The 20,579-nt window shown below is 40.1% G+C and overlaps 1 protein-coding gene across 2 annotated transcripts in view; it reads left to right on the top strand.

The window, feature by feature from the left end:
• Positions 1–20,579, top strand: part of ERN1 (endoplasmic reticulum to nucleus signaling 1) — a 91,287-nt gene that overhangs the window by 2,341 nt on the left and 68,367 nt on the right. Inside the window, exon 1 of one of the 2 annotated variants that reach the window (XM_081933607.1) lies at positions 4,641–5,016. The exons of the other annotated variant lie outside the window; for it this stretch is intronic. Within the exon in view, the coding sequence (XP_081789733.1) occupies positions 4,921–5,016 (96 nt within the window). The 5' untranslated portion in view covers positions 4,641–4,920. Of the gene's footprint in view, positions 1–4,640; positions 5,017–20,579 lie in introns of those variants that run through there. 2 annotated transcript variants of the gene reach the window in all.

Here is a 20,579-nt window from a genome sequence, read left to right as displayed (position 1 = left end):
GCATGCCTGGAGACCCGTTTCTTATCTATTTATCATACTTAGAAACTGCCCTGCTCCCCTGATCTATTCCAAAGAGCTAACTGGAGCCAAAGAGATCCCTTTAAGTATAGTTATGTCCTTATTTGAAAATGTTGCCTTTTTGTTTTTACTTTGGTAGGACTCAGATTTTTGGTGGGATTTAAGCAGTGGTAGCATTCAATTTTTTTTACTACCAGTTCTGTGCGCGTGGGGTGGCTTGGTGAGCATGACGGGAAGGATACTGCAAAATCCCCATTTCCTCCCAATCAGCTGGGACTCGGGAAGCAGAGAATAGAGGAGGGCGGGGCCATCTCTGGATTTAAGGTGTGAAGGTTGAGACTCACTGTTCTCACCCATATGTCGAATTTATATTTATACATAGAAACACATACATAGCTGGAGATTAAATTTGGAGTATCTCACCAAAGCAGGTTTGACACACATACTAAGGGTGTAAGTAGGTAATTCTGTCAGAAAAAGCTGACACATCATGTTCCAGAGCTTTCAAAATCTTTGAATTTTGCCTGCTATTGACCCCAATCATGAAATGCAAATGCTAATGAAAATATTCAAACATTTGCAAGCATGGATCAAATGATTCCTTGGAATTTGTTGGATATTGCCAAGGGGATGGATATTTGGGGGGTGGAAATGGCAATATAGTTCTAATTACAGTGTGGGCAGCCACAGTGACAAATCTATTTCACCGTGCTAATGGGCCGTTCAATCTCCCCTTCGGTTAGGTTTAGTAAAATCCAAGAATAATAATATCCATTACCAATAAGTTGGATGAGGATAATAGCCCTTGGCTACAGTCATACAAATGGTTAGAGTTGTGTGCATTTAGCAATAGCAATAGCACTTACACTTAGAACTTATCTACCTCTTCAGAGTGTTTTACAGCCCTCTCTTAAACTGTTTATAGAATCAGCATATTGCCCCCAACAATCAGTCCTCATTTTATCAACCTCTGAAGGATGGAAAGCTGAGTCAACCTTGAGCAGGTTAGGCTCGAACCCCTGGCAATCGGCAGAATTAGCCTGCAATACTGTGTTTTAAGCACTGTGCCACCATGCATCACTATATTTTCAATAGACTTTGAGTTATGTCTGTAGGATTCTCAGCCTTCAAAACAATGGTGCATATTTCTCAGTTATGAAATTCAATAAGTTTGACAGGTGGGTGTTGAAGAATCAGGTCATATCCTTCCAACTCCAAAAATCCAACCTTAACCCTAACTCAAACCATCACACGGCAAAATACAATTCCAAATGAGGTAACCCAATACTCCTCTTTTCCTTTGCATGTTGTAACACCTTATAATTAACTCATGCTTTTTTCCCCTGCCATATGACATAGATATATCCTTCTGACACTGTTTAAATGGTGTATCAGTTGTCAAGGCAGTTATTGTCTATAACAAAAAACATCATTCTAGACAAGAAATTTATTTTTATCATCGAAATCCTTGCCAGCAATAATGTAATATCGTTTTGAAATTAATTCCATGTCTTAATATACCGGTAGTTGTTTTGGTGGTCTGTTTTCACATCTTTGTTAACATCTTCATATTGTTTATTAATTTTTTAACCTGCTAATTACCCCAAATTATTTGAATTTGCTCATTAATATTGCAATTACCTTTAAAAGACTTTTCAGAACTTACCACATCATCTGCAAAAGCATTTAACTTATAAGTTTCTTTTTTAATCTTTACTCTCACAATCCTCTTATTTTGTCTTATATCTTTGGTCAGTATTTCAACAATCCAAATAAAGAAGAGAAGAGACAGTGGGCATCCATGTCTTGTTTCTTTTTGTATCTCACAAGATTTTATTAGATCTCTGTTAACAATTCTTTGTGCTTCCTGTGAAGTGTATATCGATCTTACCCACTTTATAAAGTTCTCTCCAAAATTTATATCTTCCTAAACCTTGAACAAGAAAGCTCAGTTCAAATTGTCAAAGGCCATTTTTTTGCATCTAACACAATCAATGTGAATTGTTTTTCATTATGGTACTCCAAATATTCCAAAATCTCCGGCAGATTTCTAACATTGTCCTTTAATTGTCTTTTTCATAAAAACCCACATTGGTCTTCTGAATAAATTCTGGCAAAATTATGTTCAGTGTAACAGCTATAATCATTGTAAACAACTTATAGTCATTATTCAATAATAATAGGCTGCAGCTTGTTTTTTTGTTAAAGTGAAATCTTGTCCCTCATTAAGTATTAATGCTATATTAGCCTTTTTCAACCCTGGTCTCTTTCCTCCCTGTAGGATAACATTCATCATATTTTATAAAGGTTGTAAAAGTTCATCCTCAAAATATTTATAAGCATCTGATAGTTTACCTAGTCCAGGCACTTTTCCTAATTTAATCTCTTTTAGAGCTTCAGAATGTTCCCTTATTATATGTGAATTCATATCCTGTCTCTTTTCTTCTGAAATCCTGAGTAAATTTTGTTTCTTTAGATATTCATGTGTTAGATAATTCATCTAATATTTTTCTCAGAAGTTCTATCTAGTTGTGGGGAGATTATTTCATTCTAGACCTCCATCAAATATTAATTTTCATAAGAGAAACCTATTAATCTGTTCATAAATCATTTCAAAAACAATATTGTGTCTTCATTTAGGACATAAATTCCCATGATCAAAGTCTTAATGGAGACTTGTTAATGGAGCATGTTAATTTCCATCCCAACAAACCTACCATGCTCATAAGTCAATACATAAGTCAATACAGGTTCTGGTTTTATTTGAGGATTTATATAAATTTATTTTCCCTGTTTTATTTCTCTTTACAAATTCCTGGCTGGCTCACCCTGCTTGATTCTTTCCTCCCCCCCCCCCCTTTGCTCTCTGCTGTTCTGGCTACAGAGGCACCAATTTATAAAGGAACAGCATTGTGTTTCCTTTGTTCTTATGCAAGATAACAACAGAAAATGAAGTCCATCAAGGAATGATGAATGCATCATAGAATATAAACACTAAATAGGAGCCTTCATGAAAATCATTTGCTAAGCAGCATTGGTCACCATTGTATTTGTTCAAGGACCTTTGGAACTAATGAATAGCTGATAGAAATGCATGGGTTCAGTTTTTATTACAGCTGAAATGCACTTAGGCATAGGAGGGTCATGGTGACTTTTTCCTGCTTAATTTTCCTGCCAATGTGCAAAGCAAATATACTTTTCATTGGACTAACTTGATCCACAATTCAAAATTGCCAGGACATTATAGAAGCTTTTATCATACTCTTTAAAATTTATTTCAGTACCTTGGAAATCCCTTTATTTTAATCAAGCATTTTCCCCCATCAAAAAAAGACACTCAATTACTCTTAACTTTCTGTTTTTATAAAATCTAATAAATACTATCCCTGCAGAGTAAATTGATTCAGTGAGAAAGAATTATGGGTGCTTGCTTGCAATAGCTATGGCCATGGTAAATCCTATGAACAAGCATGTTTCTACATGTTATAAAATACTTCCAGGTTCCACCTGCCAATTGAGTGGCTATTAAAACTGGAAAGTTGTGTTTGTTTATCAATCGATCTAAAATGTGATCCCCAGCTTAACCTATTGACAAATCAGAAAGCAAGGATTATGTGTAAACTGGGCCAATGACTAATGGTTTGTGGGAAAGTGAGGAAGATCCTTTCAGGTTCAAAGCACGATAACTTTAAAATGAGCCCCATGTTATTCAAGTGGTTTTCATAGAGGAAAATTTGTACAAAATTATATTTATGAAGCATTTTGCACAGACTGCTTTAAATTTGGCAATTCTTACAAGTTTAGGCATAGATTATTCTGCCTATCATCCTGCCCTTAAATTTCCTAATTTCCAATATAGGTAGGTAGGTAGGGAGGGAGGGAGGGAGAGAGAGAGAGAGAGAGAGAGAGAGAGAGAGAGAGAGAGAGATTACTAAAGCTAGAGCAAAGAGATATAGAAAATCTTTGTCTTTGCTCCCCTCTAACAGTTCTATAGGCCGGTTTGATAGTCCAATCAACAATAGTGAGCTATATCCACTGTATTGCCAAAAAAATGTATTGGGGATGTATCGTTTCAGAATAACTTCCATTCATGACTAAGAATGTGGAGTTAGAAATTGTTACTATGATATTTGACATGATACTATGACCCTCGTTACTATATTTACCTCTTTTAATTGTGCTGTTTGAGGAGTCGCTTAAACCATCACCTGTAGCTTGGGTACAGTTTGCATGCAGACGCACCATCTCACCAGTACAAAGTTTCCTGCAATCACAAACCAAGCTAAGAATCAATAGCTAAGTATTTAAATCAGGTGGGAACCAAAGGCACATACCAAACTCCAGAAGCTGCCCGTCAGTTTTCCTAATCTATATCTCTGCCAATATCTTGGACTATATAACCCAAGATCCCCAGACAGCCTGTTCTCAGGAGAGTTGATTCAGATTTATGGGCGTTCAGGTGTCACATACACCTGGGGCTGATGCGAGAAGAGGCTAAGAGATCGATCCATTTCCAGAGCTGATTAAATCCAATCTTTGCCTTGCCAGAGGCGGAGCCTTGTTAGGGACAGATCCCTTTTCTATTTATACAGCCGGGGGTGTAGAGCTACCCTAGGACAGCCGCGTCCACACGTTGCTACCCGCAGACGGAGCAGGGCAGGCAGGGGCAGGCCGGCGAAGCAAAAGCCCCCCTGCCCCAGCACCGCCCTCTCGCGGCCTTTCCCCCCACGCCCTGCTCTCCTCCCGGTGCGTGGCTGACGGGAAAGCTCCCTGCGGCTCAGCTCCGCCTCCGAAGGAGGAAGGGCCGGACACGCTGCAGGCAAGGGCACCGGCGGTCGCCGAGCGGGCCGGGCTTTTTGCTTTGCGCCGCGGCGGGCCCGGTGCTGGCTGCCAGGGCGAGCCATGGAGCGGGGGGCGCCGGAGCGCTTGGCTGGCGGTCGCCATCTCCTCCGGCTGGGCGCGCTGCTGCTGCTGCTGCTCCTCTTGCCGGGGCCCGGGGTAAGGACGCGTAGGAGCGGGCTGGAGGGGCGTCTCGGTCCCGGGAGGAGAGAGGGTCGCTGAGGAGGGCTGGCCAGGGAAGAGAGGGGCGTCCGGCTCGCCGGGGCTTCCCAGAAAGGGTGGGGGAGAGGAGGAAAGAAGTGACAACTGGTTGCGACATCGCAAACACAACTGAGGACGGGCCCAATAAGGGCGAAGTTAAGTTCCGGGGTGCAGAGACTTTCTGGCTGTAAGCGGGCGGCGGAGGGAACACGCGCGTCCCCAGCAGCTGTTATTGCAGCTGAGAGACTCGCGCTAAGAGCAGCGGTGGCCCTCGGGCCGGGATGGAGGCAGGACAGACCGTCCCGGGCTGGTTCCGGACCTCATCCGGTCCAGCACGCTGCTGCCTCCCGGCCGGGGGAACCAGTAAAGTAAACGTCCCGCTCACTTGGAGGGCGCCAGGTTGGGGGGAAAGTTAGTCTAATGTTTCCTGGGTTTTCTCCCATCGCTTCAAAATACCGAGAATATAAAGTAATTCCTGACTTTGGGGAGGGCTGCTGTTTGGACTGATTTAAATTAGAGCTGTGTTTGAAGGAAGCCCCGTGTTCTCCTTTGCTCTGGTTACCTGAAATAAAATGACATTCTTGCTCTTCTTCTGTTGATGGCAAGGCTGCAAACTGTGTTCTGCCTCCTCCTTGAACTTTGGTGTGCGTGTGTGTAAAATGCCACATTTTCTTTTATCTTGCATCTTCTTGCACTATCTACTGCATTGAGGCTGTGTTCATTTCCCAGCAAGTGACAAACAATATCTTTGGGGGGGGGGGGTGTCAACTATCCAGACATTGTTGTGTGTGAAAATAACAGCAATGAGGACAGACTTGATATCGCTTCAGCAGTGACTGGGGTGATGCTACCAAGGTACTTTTGAAGGGTAGAGTTTGGGAGGTTTGCCCTAGGGATGAAAGACTAACAACCTGGAAGCTAGATCTAGCTCAAGCGTAGAAAAACTTGGTGGAAGACTACAAGGCTTGGGACCAAAAGGGAAGACCTGATAAATTCAACACAGCTTGGAAATCCCTGACAGGAAAAAAAAAAGTTTTCTCCCACTTTTTATAGTGTTAAACACAGGGTCGCCTGTTAAAGCAAAATATAGGGAAATTCGGAGCCAATAACACAATAACTTTTCACACAAGGCTTAACTAAGTTGTGGAATCTGCTGCTGCTGGATGGTATAAAGCAGGGGTGTCCAAACTTGGGAACTTTAAGACTTGTGGACTTCAACTCCCAGAATTCCCCAGCCAGCTGGCTGGGGAATTCTGGGAGTTGAAGTCCACAAGTCTTAAAGTTCCCAAGTTTGGACACCCCTGGTATAAAGGTTCTTGTGTTAGATTGCTTGAGCAGGTTGACTGGACAGATTTATGGAAGATTAGGATATCATTTTCTGCTTGGCGTGATGGCTTTATGCTGCAGGGTCTACTTAGAAAGACATCAGGGGAAGTTTACACTTCCTCATCCATGTCATGTTATGGGCACTTCTTGGTCCAGAGAACACTGGACAGTATGAACCATTGACTTAATGGATCGGGGCTTTCCTAATGCTCTTTTACTTTCTTTGGTGTGAAGTGGGGAGGGAGAGATTATCCTTGGATGGAAACATCTTAACTGTTTTTTGCTCATTATTTTAGCCCGTGGATTATTATTATTTTTTTGTAGCTGGCACAATTTTTGTGTGTCAATTTTATTAAAGCCAGGGTTATGAGAAATGTTGCTCCTGCTTAATAGAGATAAATCATATCATCCCACCACTTTTTATAAGTTCACAGCTCGACAACTGAGCTAACAAGGGTTTTATGAAACCCAGTGGATCCCTCCTCCCATTCCTCCCCTCCCCCGCCCAACTTCCCAGCTTAATTTAGAAAGTGGAAAAAGGGTTGTAAATTAATTACGATTCTTTGCTGTCCCTGATGGACAGTTCCAGAAATGTGGGAATGCAAAGCTGTTGATATGTAACTGTAATCCATCTTATCTTCCTAAAAATAAAATAAACAGTACTGGTATAGTTATTGATGCTAACACCTATCCCCAAATTTAAGGTGTTACATCATTAGAAATTTATTTCAGGATCTATGACCACCCATCTCAACCATATGATTCTAGACAGGGAGCAGCAATTAAACAGATGAAATAATAATATCACAATAAATATCAATTAGCATCCCAGGTAAAAAACAGTGCAGACACCAACAGAGTATGCCTGTGCCTGATGGCAAAACCAGTATAAAGATAGGACCCAGTGGTTTCAAGTTGGTATTTGTGCAGCAGTGTTTGTACTATAACATACAAATTTAATAAAGAAACGTGGAAAAATAATTTAAGAAAACTCTTTCTCTGTCATTTTGGTGAAGTTGAGAAAAGGGAGGAGGTTTGCACATACTTCAGAATTAATAGAACATTATCATATAACATACAATATTTGTTTAATTTCATTAAAATGTTTTGCCATTTTAAAAATATCTGGCTAGATGTTCACCTTTTTAAAATAAAAAACAACAACAATGCTTATATTTAGTCAGGAACCAGAAGGTCTATAAGTACTGTACTAATTTGCTTGCATTATATTTATCATTGTTTCTGTCCCTGCAAAACAAATATTCATGCATTTTCTAAGATAGGAACATTTAGAAAATTATATACCAAAGTTTTGATGGTATGGCTACTTTTTTATTGTTGTTAATCTCTTAGTTGTAAGGCAAATCAGAATAATTTTGATGAGTAAAGTTGACAAATAGTTAGGCTGCCTTGAAAATTATGCAATAGGGTGCAATGGAAGATTACTTCTGATTTCACTATACTTTCTTGCTATACAAAGTTAAGCACACTAATTATGAGCGATCTCTTGGCGCTCGTGTATATGAATCCAATTGCAAGTTACTTCTGCCACATTATATAGTATGTGCCACATTATATAGTATGTATGCTCAGCAGTATTGCTCCGTAATTTGTGAGAGAGAATTGATAAGCTTTATAAAGAGCTAAAATAGCCAGTTTGGTTTAGAGCTTAAGGCATCAGTCTAGAAACTGGGAGACTGTGAATTTTAATCCTGCCTTGGACATGATGCAAGCTGGCTGATTTTAGGACAATCACTTTTTTTCAGCCCTAGAAAAGAGGCAATGGCAAATCACTTCTTGCAAGAAAACTGTAGGCACTTGCCCAGGCAGTCTGCAAGAATCAGATACGATTGAATGGAAGAAAATATTTATATCTATATCATGTACATCTGTCTTAGCCTATACTAACGAAGGATAATCATTAACATTTCAGAGATGGTATAATTTTCTTTCTGTCTTCTACCTACTCACATTTCTCAGTATGTTGGGAATTGCAGATCACCATTTATTGCCTCTCTTTTTCAATTAGTGCCCTTCCCTTCACAGATGCAAGAGCTGATCCCATTCCTGGTCATTGCTTTAGGGATTGAAACATCATCATCATCATCAGTGTTTTGAATTGTGCTTAGGAACAAATTGGCAACCAATGCACTCCCAGCCGAACAGGCCGAATATAATCCAATGTAGATTGTTTACTGGAGCAACCGCATTATCCAAAGACCCTTAAAGTTAGCCTCTTCAATCCAGTAATCTAATCTGCAGGCTAGATTATTGTAGTCAGGCCTGATTCTGTGAAGGTAAATGGAAGACATTCCTTGTGGAAGAGCAGGATAAATATGCAGTTTTTAAATCATACTGAACAGGAGTAGAAAGAAAAAGCATTGAAAGGTTGCAATTATTTTATGCTTAAACAAATTGAAATGTTTTTTAGCTTGTTCTTGTTTGACATAGGTCATATTTTCTTCCGCTCCCCTTTTACCATAAATTATTTTATAAAAATAACCATTCCTTCTTCTCCATTAAACATATTTTAGTGAGTTGTTTTTTAAATGCACGCACAGTTATCATCTTGTAACCTAGCAATGTAATTAGAGTACTAGCTGACAAAATAAGCTCAGTGAATCATAGGGCATCCAGGATGATCACCTTGGTTGCTTGCGTTGTGGTGCGGAAGCTGTCCTAAATATTTGCCTTGCCCAGATGTGCAAGGCAGGTTCTCAGAAATACAAATGATGTTTCAGCTAATTCACAGGGTGGTTGTTGTGGGGAAAATAGGAAGAGGAAGGAACATAATATATGTTTGCTACTTTGGGGTATTTATAAAAAAAAAATTTAAAGCAGAAAGAGAGAGGGGGGTGGGAGGGAGAGACGTGGTGGCTCAGTGGCTAAGATGCTGAGATTGTCGATCAGAAAGGTCGGCAGTTCAGCGGTTTGAATCCCTAGCTCCACGTAACAGAGTGAGCTCCCGTTACTTGTCTCAGCTTCTGCCAACCTAGCAGTTCGAAAGCATGTAAAAATGCGAGTAGAAAAATAGGGGCCACCTTTGATGGAAAGGTGACAGCGTTCTGTGCACCTACAGTGTTTAGTCAGGCCGCCCACATGACTACGGAGATGTCTTCGGATAGCGCTGGCTCTTCAGCTTTGAAACAGAGATGGGCACTGCCCCCTAGAGTCGGGAACAACTAATAGAGGCAGGAGCAGAGACTAAGTTCAGTAAAATATTTGCAAAGATAACTTACATTCTGACCCTACCTTCTGTCCAGTATACCTGGGAACCCAGACCAAAACATAATCAAGCTTATACTAGGAGCTAATGCATTTGGCATATTTTTTTTTTTTTACTTACACTAAGTAATTAATAGAAGGACCCCGCCAATATTTATTCATCATGATAGCATTAAGGCAGTATTGGGAGTGGCCTGTGGGGTTATTGTGTCTCCTACACCAGTTATGTGCATTGCTTCCCTATTCTTTCTTCCATTTGCTTTCTGAACATAAGTAAATAATCAGACTGGGAGGGCCTTGTTTCATTTAAACAAAGGATTGTGTTGATTCAACCGGAGTAAATTTACCAAGAAAAGACATTTTATTTTTCATGATCAAGGAGAGCCTATATCTAAGTCGATTTTAGCTCCAGGGTCTGAGTTTTGGTCATTCATGGCTTTTCATGGAGTTACCTAAAAGGCAAAGCAAGGAGACTTGGATCCCATGTCCTCTTCTCTCTTTAATAGAGATCAGACCCAAAAGGCTATGCATTTGTAGGCATTAGGAAATAATTCCAGAACCTCATGATTTTCCCAAGTAACTAATTTGTGAATGCACAAAACATTCAGGAACGTTCTTGGAACAGACACTTCTCACCTTGCAGCTTTATCCTCTCATTGCCCACCAGCCTAGCAATTGACCAATGAAGTTAGGATAAGCAAAAACAGATAGCTTCTAATTTCTCAGCAGAGCATCCGTTTCTACCAGAGATATGATCAGCATCCTCTATAGGAAATTATGCCTTTTTCTGTGTTAGTCACAGACCACATTCTCCATAGAAATATGTTCTTGGCTTCTAATATGTATGGGTTGCATCTGGTATAGGCTTATTGAATTTGTATGACACTTTGAACATTCCTATTTTGATGTTCATAATAATCAGCATTATAGGTTACCATTATCAATATGCAGCAGGAAAGTCTTCCTGGCACATAAACATTCAGATGATTTACTTGTCTGGTTTATTAACTCTTGATATACTGTATTATTTTAATCAAGAGTTAATAAACCCAACAGGTAAATTACCAGATGTTTGTGTAACCGGAAGACTTTCCTGCTGGATATTGGTAATGGTAGATAGTAATACTGATTGTTAACAACGGAAAGGTTCTTGGTAAACAAAAAGCATGCAATTCTGCTTTACATATTTCTATAAGAAGAATTTCCTAAGATCCAAACATCTTTTATAGAATTTGCTTTGCATCTCAGGAAATAAGACTTTGGTTCTTTTGTGTACCATTGCTATCAATGTGGTGACATGGTATGGTAGAAACTACCTGGTTAGTGTTGGCTGATATTTAGAATGGAACATACTAAAATAATTCAAGGCAAAATCTTGTTTTAATTCCCTTCCCCTCTAATTTTATTCCCCTTAAACCTCTTTTGAATTCCTATTTCATCCTATGGTGGGGGATAACTTTCACATAGCATCTGTCTACCGTGTGTGTTAGCTGGTGGATTGAGACATAGGTGCACACACACATACCGTGTGTGTTAGCTGGTGGATTGAGACATAGGTGCACACAAACACACATGTCTGGTTTACCCATTCATCTCATTATATCTATTCATGTAACACACAATCAGGATCAATGGACAACATTTTTGCCCGTACGTGCTAGGAGTCAGAATTACCGATTTCCTCCAACTGTTTTCATTGCCAGAATTGCGTAACTTTAATCTAAGATCTGAGGGAGTGGTCAGGTTTTGAAAGTTCATTTTAAATAAGATTGGGGGCCACCGGAATATCAGGGAATGCCATTCTAAAGGACAGGCTCCATGACAGAGAAAGCCCACTTCCTGAGTCCCATCAGATGTCACCACTCAATCAATGGGACCGTATCAACTCTACCAAATAGGATGGGCAGAAAAACTACTGAAAGTAAGTGTTCCCTCAAATAACAGCTCCCAGGCCTTAAACTACATGCAGAAAACTACTGGTAGTCAATACGGCTCACAGAGCAGAGTTATTATCTCTGCAGCGGAGAGATGGCATGTCCGCTGCAGCTTCCAAGTGGTCTACAAGGGCAGCCCCATGTAGAGAGCATAGCCATTATCAAAATGTGAGGTGGCCGAAGGTAAAGAAGTCCATGTGCCAGGTAGGCGTGTAACTTGTGCAAAGGCTTAAGCTGCCACTTGCTGCCTGAACCAGAAGTTCAACCCTCCACCCCCCCCCCCAAATTATGCACCAGGACTGAAGGGGGAAGGGGGACCCCATTCAGGACTAAAGAGGGAAACCACTCCAGACTGTGACACCCACAGCCACTGCATCTAATCAGGGTTGATCCTAAGCCTATTCTTCCCTAGCAAGACACGCAAAGCTTCCAGGCACTCAAACAAGACCTTGCCAGCATTGCATTATTGTCCCAGAGCCAAGAGGTATAACTGGGTATCCTCAGCATACTGATGAAATCAGACCCCAACTGACAGCTGACCTCACCCAGCAGCCTTATATAGATGAAAAACAGGAAGGGTGAGAGTGTTGGTGATAGCCATCTTGATAACTCACAGAAGTGGCCTTCAGCATGCTGTTTTGTAGTCCTAGGGTTTTCTGTTAGGTTGTGTTGAAAAGGCAGTGATAGGGCACTGTTGTTCAACAAAACACAACAAGATCTGTTATGTCCCACAGTTATCATCCTGTCCTTATATTCCTCCATAAATATAGATATATAGATATATAGAAACACGGGAAAAGGTAAAGGTTCCCCTCGCACATATGTGCTAGTCATTCCCGATTCTAGGGGGCAGTGCTCATCTCCGTTTCAAAGCCGAAGAGCCAGCGCTGTCCGAAGACGTCTCCATGGTCATGTGGCCAGCATAACTAAACACCCAAGGCGCACAGAACGCTGTTACCTTCCCACCAAAGGTGGTCCCTATTTTTCTACTTGCATTTTTTACATGCTTTCGAACTGCTAGGTTGGCAGAATTCTGATTATATTTACTGCCAGTTATTTATAGGGCAAAATTTAAGGTGATGATATTGACCTTTAAACTCTTAAGACTGATTAGCTTATTACAAATCTGTCAGGTTGTTAAGATCATCAAGAAAGGCTCCTCTGAAGATAAACCAGGGACCAAAGCCTCATACACAAAAGCTCCCCCTATCTTACTCTCAGGCTAAATAGAATGGAATATGAAATGTGTTTGAATATAAGTAGCTCGGGTTTGTAGTTGGGCTGTTGGGCTGAGCTTGGCAATTTGGTTGCAAAAGTTTTGTCACCATTCGAGGAGACATTGTCAGTACGCTTTGAATTGTTTGAATAAAATGAACAATTCAAAGCACACTGACAATGTCTCTTCAAATGGTGATGAAACATTGGCCACGAAATTGCCAAGCTCAGAACTCAGACCAACAGCCCAGAATAGAACAGAATTCATTGGCCAAGTGTGATTGGACACATAAGGAATTTGGCTCTAGTGCATAAGCTTTCAATGTACATGCAAACAAGTGATAAATCATGATCATAATCATAAAGTGCAATCATCATAAATCATAAGATACAACATTCAGTGATAGTCATAGGATACTAATAGAGTTAATCAACATAAATCATAAGATACAAACAAAACGTTATAGTCATAAGAAGCTAATAAATAGGTAATAGGAAATGGGAATAGGTAGAAGGATAATAGTAATACAGTATCTATACATTATAAAAGTATAATAGATTATTATACAAATTATGTATACATTATAAAATAGTAATTTATTATCCTGTATTACATTAATAGTAATACAGGACAACAAAGACAAAGGACAAAAGAATCTCAGGGTTTAGTAGCTTTGCAGAAAACCATCTCTTTCTCTAATCTTAATCTCGTTTTAGAATTTATTTTATCCCTAATTTTTAACTTTCTCTTATACTCTATTTTATTATTTCTAGCAAAGTGGAAAGTTCCCATCGTAGATACTAACACCTATATTATTTGAGTGGCAGATGGGATGGTTTAGAGGAACAGTTGTTACAACCTGGTTAAATTATGCTATTCTTTCAAGCATTTTGTAATACTATAGAAAAGAAATGTAACAAACTCATTTTAAGCAAAAATTAGCCCATTATATCCTTTTTTAACAGCTGAAGTCTGGCAGGCAGAATTGATGGTTGTATCATTCGTTTAATTGTTCGGTTTGTTTACTCCCCGATGCCCAACTGGGGACCATGAAACTGAAAACGTATGGAAGACTTTACAATATTCATGTTCCAGCACAGAGATTCTGACGGCACAATAGTGGGCATATTTACTTGGGCAGAAGTCCCTCTGGGTATCAGTTCATAGAATCATACAATGGTAGAATTAATTCTATGCTATTTTAGAGAGTAATTCCCACTGAGGTAGACAACATTTCTGTGAAAATTACACCTCAGGGTATTTATTTCTTTTTGAAGACATTTGTGATCAATATTGTTTTATACACAACACAGTCCTATGCCATTTAGCACAAAGCAGGTCTCGCTGCATCCAGTGATATGATCCCCAAATAAGCATGCATAGGATTTTAGTCTCATAGGATTATGTGCTGCCTCTGATGAGCTGTGGAAAACAACTTGTTCTGAACCTACAGCTCTGTTAAACCATAAACAGGAACTACAGAAAGGCCATGTATAATCAGAAGCAGTTGTCTAAAGGTAATATTGTCTTGTGTTCCATAATAATTAGATAAAAGGCATAAAGTGGCCATTTCTGCCAGTGCTCCCCTTTCTTATCATGCCAGACCACCAGAAGTTTTGGCTTGCTTCTGAAAGACAATTGGGTTTTAGCCAGAGGTTGGTTGCTGCCAGTTTTACTACCGGTTCGCAACTCGCACATAACACGCATGCACATGTGCTGTTCAGTGTAAATTGTTCTTTGCCCTTGCGCAGAACAATTTATAGTGAACTGCACATGCGCAGTCACTAAAAACCAAAATGGCGGCGTCCCAGTGGCAGCAAGGGAACTGGTTTGGGGGCGTGGCAGACCTGGGTCGCTGCCGGTTCTGTGTTATCTGTGTTAACCGACTTTAAGCTTTGAAACTTAAATGCAGGTCTTTTATAGTACATTCAGCCTTTCATGGCAGAAAATCATATATACCGTAATATTTTGCATGCACCAAAATACAAAAATAACAAAATGTTGATATTACTCATATGTTGACATAGAAAGAAGAAAAAAGAGTGTGTGTTGGCTGCAAGAATTGTGGCTAAATTGGGCAACCTTAGCTTCCACTTAAAAGTGGTCTGGAGGTTTGCAGCCTAGGTTTGATACCTCTAAGGTAAATCGCAATCTAAATATTGTGCTAAAGCATTTTTACAGGAAAGGGTATCGTAAGCAGAATGGAAAAATGTATTATTTTCAATTAAAAATAAATGAAAACAAAAGAGGTCACTAGTGGTTTTACCTAAGCTAGTTTTCTTTCCAGGCTCTCTTCTTTTAATTTGAGGGTGATAAGAAGGGTCTCTAAGTTTTGGATAATGCATATTTGGCTAATTAGTGAGCAAGAGATTCTTACAAAATTCTCATGTAGGTAATGTAATGATAGTGCAGGGGAACAAGTCAATTATAGTGTGAGTAGCAGTTATTTATGGCTGAGAATTCCAGTCAATGTTGTGATTAAAAAAGTCCTTGCTACTCAACATTTGGGAGAAGAGGCATAATGGAATAAAGTAAGTGAGAGATAATGGACCTATTTTGGTCCTTTCTAGAAAACTATGTCGAATTTAGAATCCTATTTCTCTTTCAAATTTAATAAATAACCGGAGACGAAAACTGAAAATAAATTGCAAATACACAGAAATTAAATAAATCAAAGAGCATAGTTGAAATTATTATGACTCATAGATATTCATTTTCCCACTCAGAGATGACTTATTGAAATAACTAGCATTACTTGCGCACCCTGTCTCTCTCATTTCGTTTATAGATTTATAAACTTTGCTTGCAATTGTTCCTTGCAATATTGTTTGCCCATTTTAAATAGCGGAAGAATGATGAAAATTAATACATAGACATGAGAGCCGTTTTTGCAGTACAGGCAAAGGTTCAGTATTTATTTGTCAGGCTGGTAAGGCTGCCCAGCTCACAACAGCTCCGGATGGCATACAAATTAAAAACAGGATCCAGAACAATCTCAGTCAGGTGGACAGATACCTGACTTAACCTTTGCCTGGGTCAGAGCCAGGTCTTCAAGCCCTGTTTAAAGGGCACCAGGTCAGGGATATTCAAACTGAGGATGTTACAACTGAAGAGGGCAGACACGGCAATAGGAAAAAAAAACATTGAGTCCATCAGATGGCATTGCTTTAAAGATGGGATCTGGAGTCCGCCCATTCCATTGGACATACATCTTAATATTAACATGCTAGACAACAATCAAGGGATAGCCAACCAAGTCCTTTGCAGATGCATTGATTTAAAAATACTACAGTCTCTGGGCATTAGCCAGATGGCATGGATAATGTCCAAAACACCTGAAAGACACCATGTTGCCTAATCTGTTTATACTTTGGAAGCAATCGGGCAAACCTGCTGCTTTTTCCTCTCTCACCCTTGTCCCCATTTTTCTGTTGTAATCTCTTGTTTTCAAAAGTAGTCAGTAACCTTGGCATGACCCAGCTTAGTCTGTCCTGGGACTCAATTTTGGGGTGAGTTCTAGTCCTACCTTGGGCATGAAAGCTGGCTGGGTGATTTTGGGCCAGACACAGTCTTTCAACTCAACCCACCTCACAGGGTTGGTACTGTGTGTGTGGGGGGGGGGGATAGGAGGAAAAAGGAGTATTAAGTACTACAGGTTCACTACCCTGAGTTATTTATAAAGATAATAATAAAGGCGAGATAGGATAAAATAAAATAAATAAAATAGAATGAAATAATAAAGTAAAATGAGAGATGTCTTTATAAGGCCAGTTTAGACAAAAGAAGCGGGAAGATTCCCCCCGCCTCCCGTTATGCTACAATCCTATACATCAGCCTTTCACAGTATGGTAGCTTCCAGATGTGTAATTGTAATTCCCAGTATACAACCCCATACTAGAGTCCAATACAGATTTGTTTCAGAGGAGACCAATGATCAGACTGGTGATCCTTATTGCTTGTAAATGTTGTGGAACCTCTGCTAAGGATCACCAAATCACACATATCAATACAATACAATACAATAGCAAAGTTGGAAGGGACCTTGGAGGTCTTCTAGTCAAACCCCCTGCCTAGGCAGGAAACCCTATACCGTTTCAGACCAATGGCTATCCAACATCTTCTTAAAGACTTCCAGTGTTGGGGCATTCACAACTTCCGGAGGCAAGCTGTTCCACTGATTAATTGTTCTCCTCAGTTCTAAGTTACTTCTCTCCTTGATTAGTTTCCACCCATTGCTTCTTGTTCTACCCTCAGGTGCCTTGGAGAATAGTTTGACTCCCTCTTCTTTGTGGCAACCCCTGAGATATTGGAACACTGCTATCATGTCTCCCCTAATTTTTCTTTCTATTAAACTAGACATACCCAGTTCCTGCAACCGTTCTTCATATGTTTTAGTCTCCAGTCCCCTAATCATCTTTGTTGTTCTTCTCTGCACTCTTCCTAGAGTCTCCACATCTTTTCTACATCGTGGCAACCAAAACTGAATGCAGTATTCCAAGTGTGGCCTTACCAAAGCATTATAAAGTGGTATTAACACTTCACGTGATCTTGATTCTGTCCCTCTGTTGATGCAGCCTAGAACTGTGTTGGCTTTTTTGGCAGCTGCTGCACACTGCTGGCTCATATTTAAATGGTTGTCCACTAGGACTCCAAGATCCCTCTCACAGTTACTACTGTTGAGCAAGGTCCCACCTATACTGTACCTGTGCATTTCGTTTTTCTTGCCTAAATGTAGAACCTTACTCTTTTCACCATTGAATTTCATTTTATTAGATAGTGCCCAATGTTCAAGTTTGTCAAGATCCTTCTGTATCTTAAGCCTATCTATATCACTTCTTCATGTTGAAGTGAAAGGAGATGGTTTTGCTTTATGGGTGTATGTAAGAGCTCCCTGCACCTGTCAGTTTCACCCTGTGTTAAACATTTTCTCTAAAGCAGGGGTGTCCAACCTTGGCAACTTTTAAGACTTGTGGACTCCACCTCGCAAAATTCCCCAGCCAGCCATGAACAAAACAACTGGAAACTACAGCTAGTTCTTGATTCCTCTTCCGTTCCTTGAACCTATAGCCATATAAATCCTTTAATCCAATACAGGCTTTGCTGCACCAGGTAAAAAGGAAAACTTAGGCAGCTACACAAATTGTAATTCTCCATTGTACCACCCACCCCTTTTCCCAAATCACAGTTTTAATCATCCACAGAGAGATGAGGAGGTTCATAGATCACATAAAGAGATTTAGTGGACAAATAATTCAAGGCAACCTTCCCACCCCACCCCACCACCACAAACAAAGGGTAGACGTAGTGGGGTTAGTGTAAAAAAAAATCTAACTAGAAAGAAACTAGAAAATGTAGAAATGTAGGTTGTGATTTGGCATCTAGGCTATTTTCCTTTCCCATCTGCCGGTGAGTAGAAAGATGGCAGACATTGGCAAGTTGTGGCTGCACTCTAAAGCACTTGTCTTAGGGATGTCCTCCTCCTCCGCCAGCTGCTTTTATCGGTGAGGTAAAAGGTTATTAAGCAGCAAATCTCCCATTCTGAAGCTATTTGTAGCTCTTTTATGTGCTAAAAAGTCTAGAGAAAAAATTCAACAGGGGTTGCAACAGACAGCTGCAGGGAGCTCTTCCGTATATCCACAAAGCAGAACCATCTCCTTTCACTTCAACATTGAGAAGTTACGGTATTTCTCTGATATGATCCCCTTACTCAAGGCTCCTCTAAGGCGGCAACCTGAGGCAATAGCAAAAAAGCTGGTTTTTTGTGGCTGCTGTGTTTCTGACCACATCTATCAAACTGGTAGAATGGTTTTTTTGCCATTTTTAGGCAGATGGGAGGAGAAATAAACTTAAATTAGACTCCCAATTCACCCCCCAAAAAGACCCATGCGTATGATGTAGCCCCATATATTACAGTTATTGCTCCTAAAACTATAGAAGGGGGGACGGGGAAGACCGTGCAAAAAATTGCAAATCCCCACTATAAGGTGTAAGATACACGGACTGCCCTCACTACTACTGTAGGTAAATGCAGGGCCTTCTCCAAGGACTGGGTTGGTATGAATCTGCATGTCTCCGAGTCTGAACTTTCAGTATCAAAGAACTGATGCTGGACAACCTATTTTGTCTGTTAAACATTAAGCAACGTATTATGTTAAAGATTACAGTATGCTCCCTGACATTGATGGAACAATGTGATAGACATCCGGTTTCTCTTTTATTTTGATCCTCTGAAGGGACTGCCCTTCCCATTACCACTTAGAAGAGGCAGCGTTTCATGTCTCGTGCTGTAAGTCCATTCTTCAGCCTAGAATGGAGAAATTGACCTCTTGAATAGTCACTGAAATTATTCTAGAAACAATCATGTGTTAGTTAGGGAGTGATGGACCAAGTTTGAATACTGGTAGTCCTCAACCTGCAACCATTCCTTTAACAATCACTAGGCACCATAACGACACTGAAAAAAGTGACTTACGATTGTTTTTCATACTTAGTGACCGTTGAGGCATCCCCAGGGTAATGTGATCAGAATGTGGATGCTTGGCAACTGGTTCATATTTATGATGGTTTCAGAGTCCCGGGGTCATGTGATCACCTTTTCTGACTTTCTGACAAGCAAGTGGGGAAGCCAGATTCATTTAACAACCATGTTACTAGCTTAACAACTTGCAGTGATTCGCTTAACAAATGTGGCAAGAAAGATCGTAAAATGGGGCCAAACTCACTTAACAAAATTCCCTTAACAAATGTCTCACTTAACAACAGAATTTGGCTTCAATTGTCATAGGTCGAGGACTACCTATGCATAGCAACTGTATACGTGAGCGCATGCGCGTGCGCACACACACACACACTCACTCACATACATATGGGTTAGTTTTGCTTAGCAACCCGTGTCTACATCTGTCATTGTGGCAGAAATCTATTGTTCTGAGCATAAATCTCTTCAGTCTAACTGTGCTTTCTCCCTTATAATTATTCATCCCATTAAGCCCAAATAACCCCCTTCTTACTACTTTTCCTTTTAAAAGCATGATGATGCCTGGCATACAGATACACCTGGCATACAGTGTGTATCTTTTTGATAAGGTCTTCTGTTTTTCACACGTATACCTATGTCTCCATGTCCTCCAGGTAATTTTCAAAACCAGGCATTAGAACCAAGGTTTTGCTTCGGAAGTGAAATTATCTTGTACATAGCTGAATTAATCTTAAAACCTAGGAAACCATTTGTTTCCTTTGTCTCTGTCTGTAGAATTGAGAATTGCTGGGGCATGGTGGTAAAGGTGTTAGGCTAGGAGTAGTGAAACCCAAATCTTGTCCTACCAAGAAGCCATCTTGATGACTTTGAATCCATCACGCTCTCTCAGCCCAGACTGGGAGAAGAAGGCGGCATGCTTTTGTGTGACTAATCTAGCAGTGAATAATGCAAATAATGCAAAACTTCTTATATCCTTCATGATTAAATAATCTGAAATAGTTACATTTTACTGAATATTTTATTTTACTACTAATGAGTAATAATTAACTCGTTTTACTGATGAGCAAATGTAATATACTGCATCACACAAACTTTCACTTTCAAAATCCGGAATTATATTTAGAAGATCTGGATCAAAGAGAGAAATCCATTTTTTTTTAATTGACTAGAAAGAGAACAATTAAAGAACTGTTTTCTCCAGTAGTGTCTGGATTTTATGAAAATGAGCAATTAATGGTGAAGTACACCACAAACAAATTCACTACTATAAATTGTGTTTATCTGTGCACCTTCGAGTCAATTCTGACTCCTGGCAACTGCCAGGAACCAATCTCGGTGGTTT

This window comes from Natrix helvetica, assembly GCF_964273705.1.
Source record: "Natrix helvetica genome assembly, chromosome: 1".
NCBI classification, from domain to species: domain Eukaryota; kingdom Metazoa; phylum Chordata; class Lepidosauria; order Squamata; family Natricidae; genus Natrix; species Natrix helvetica.
Note: the sequence above shows the minus strand (reverse complement) of the source record. Positions and strands in the feature narration are given on the sequence as shown.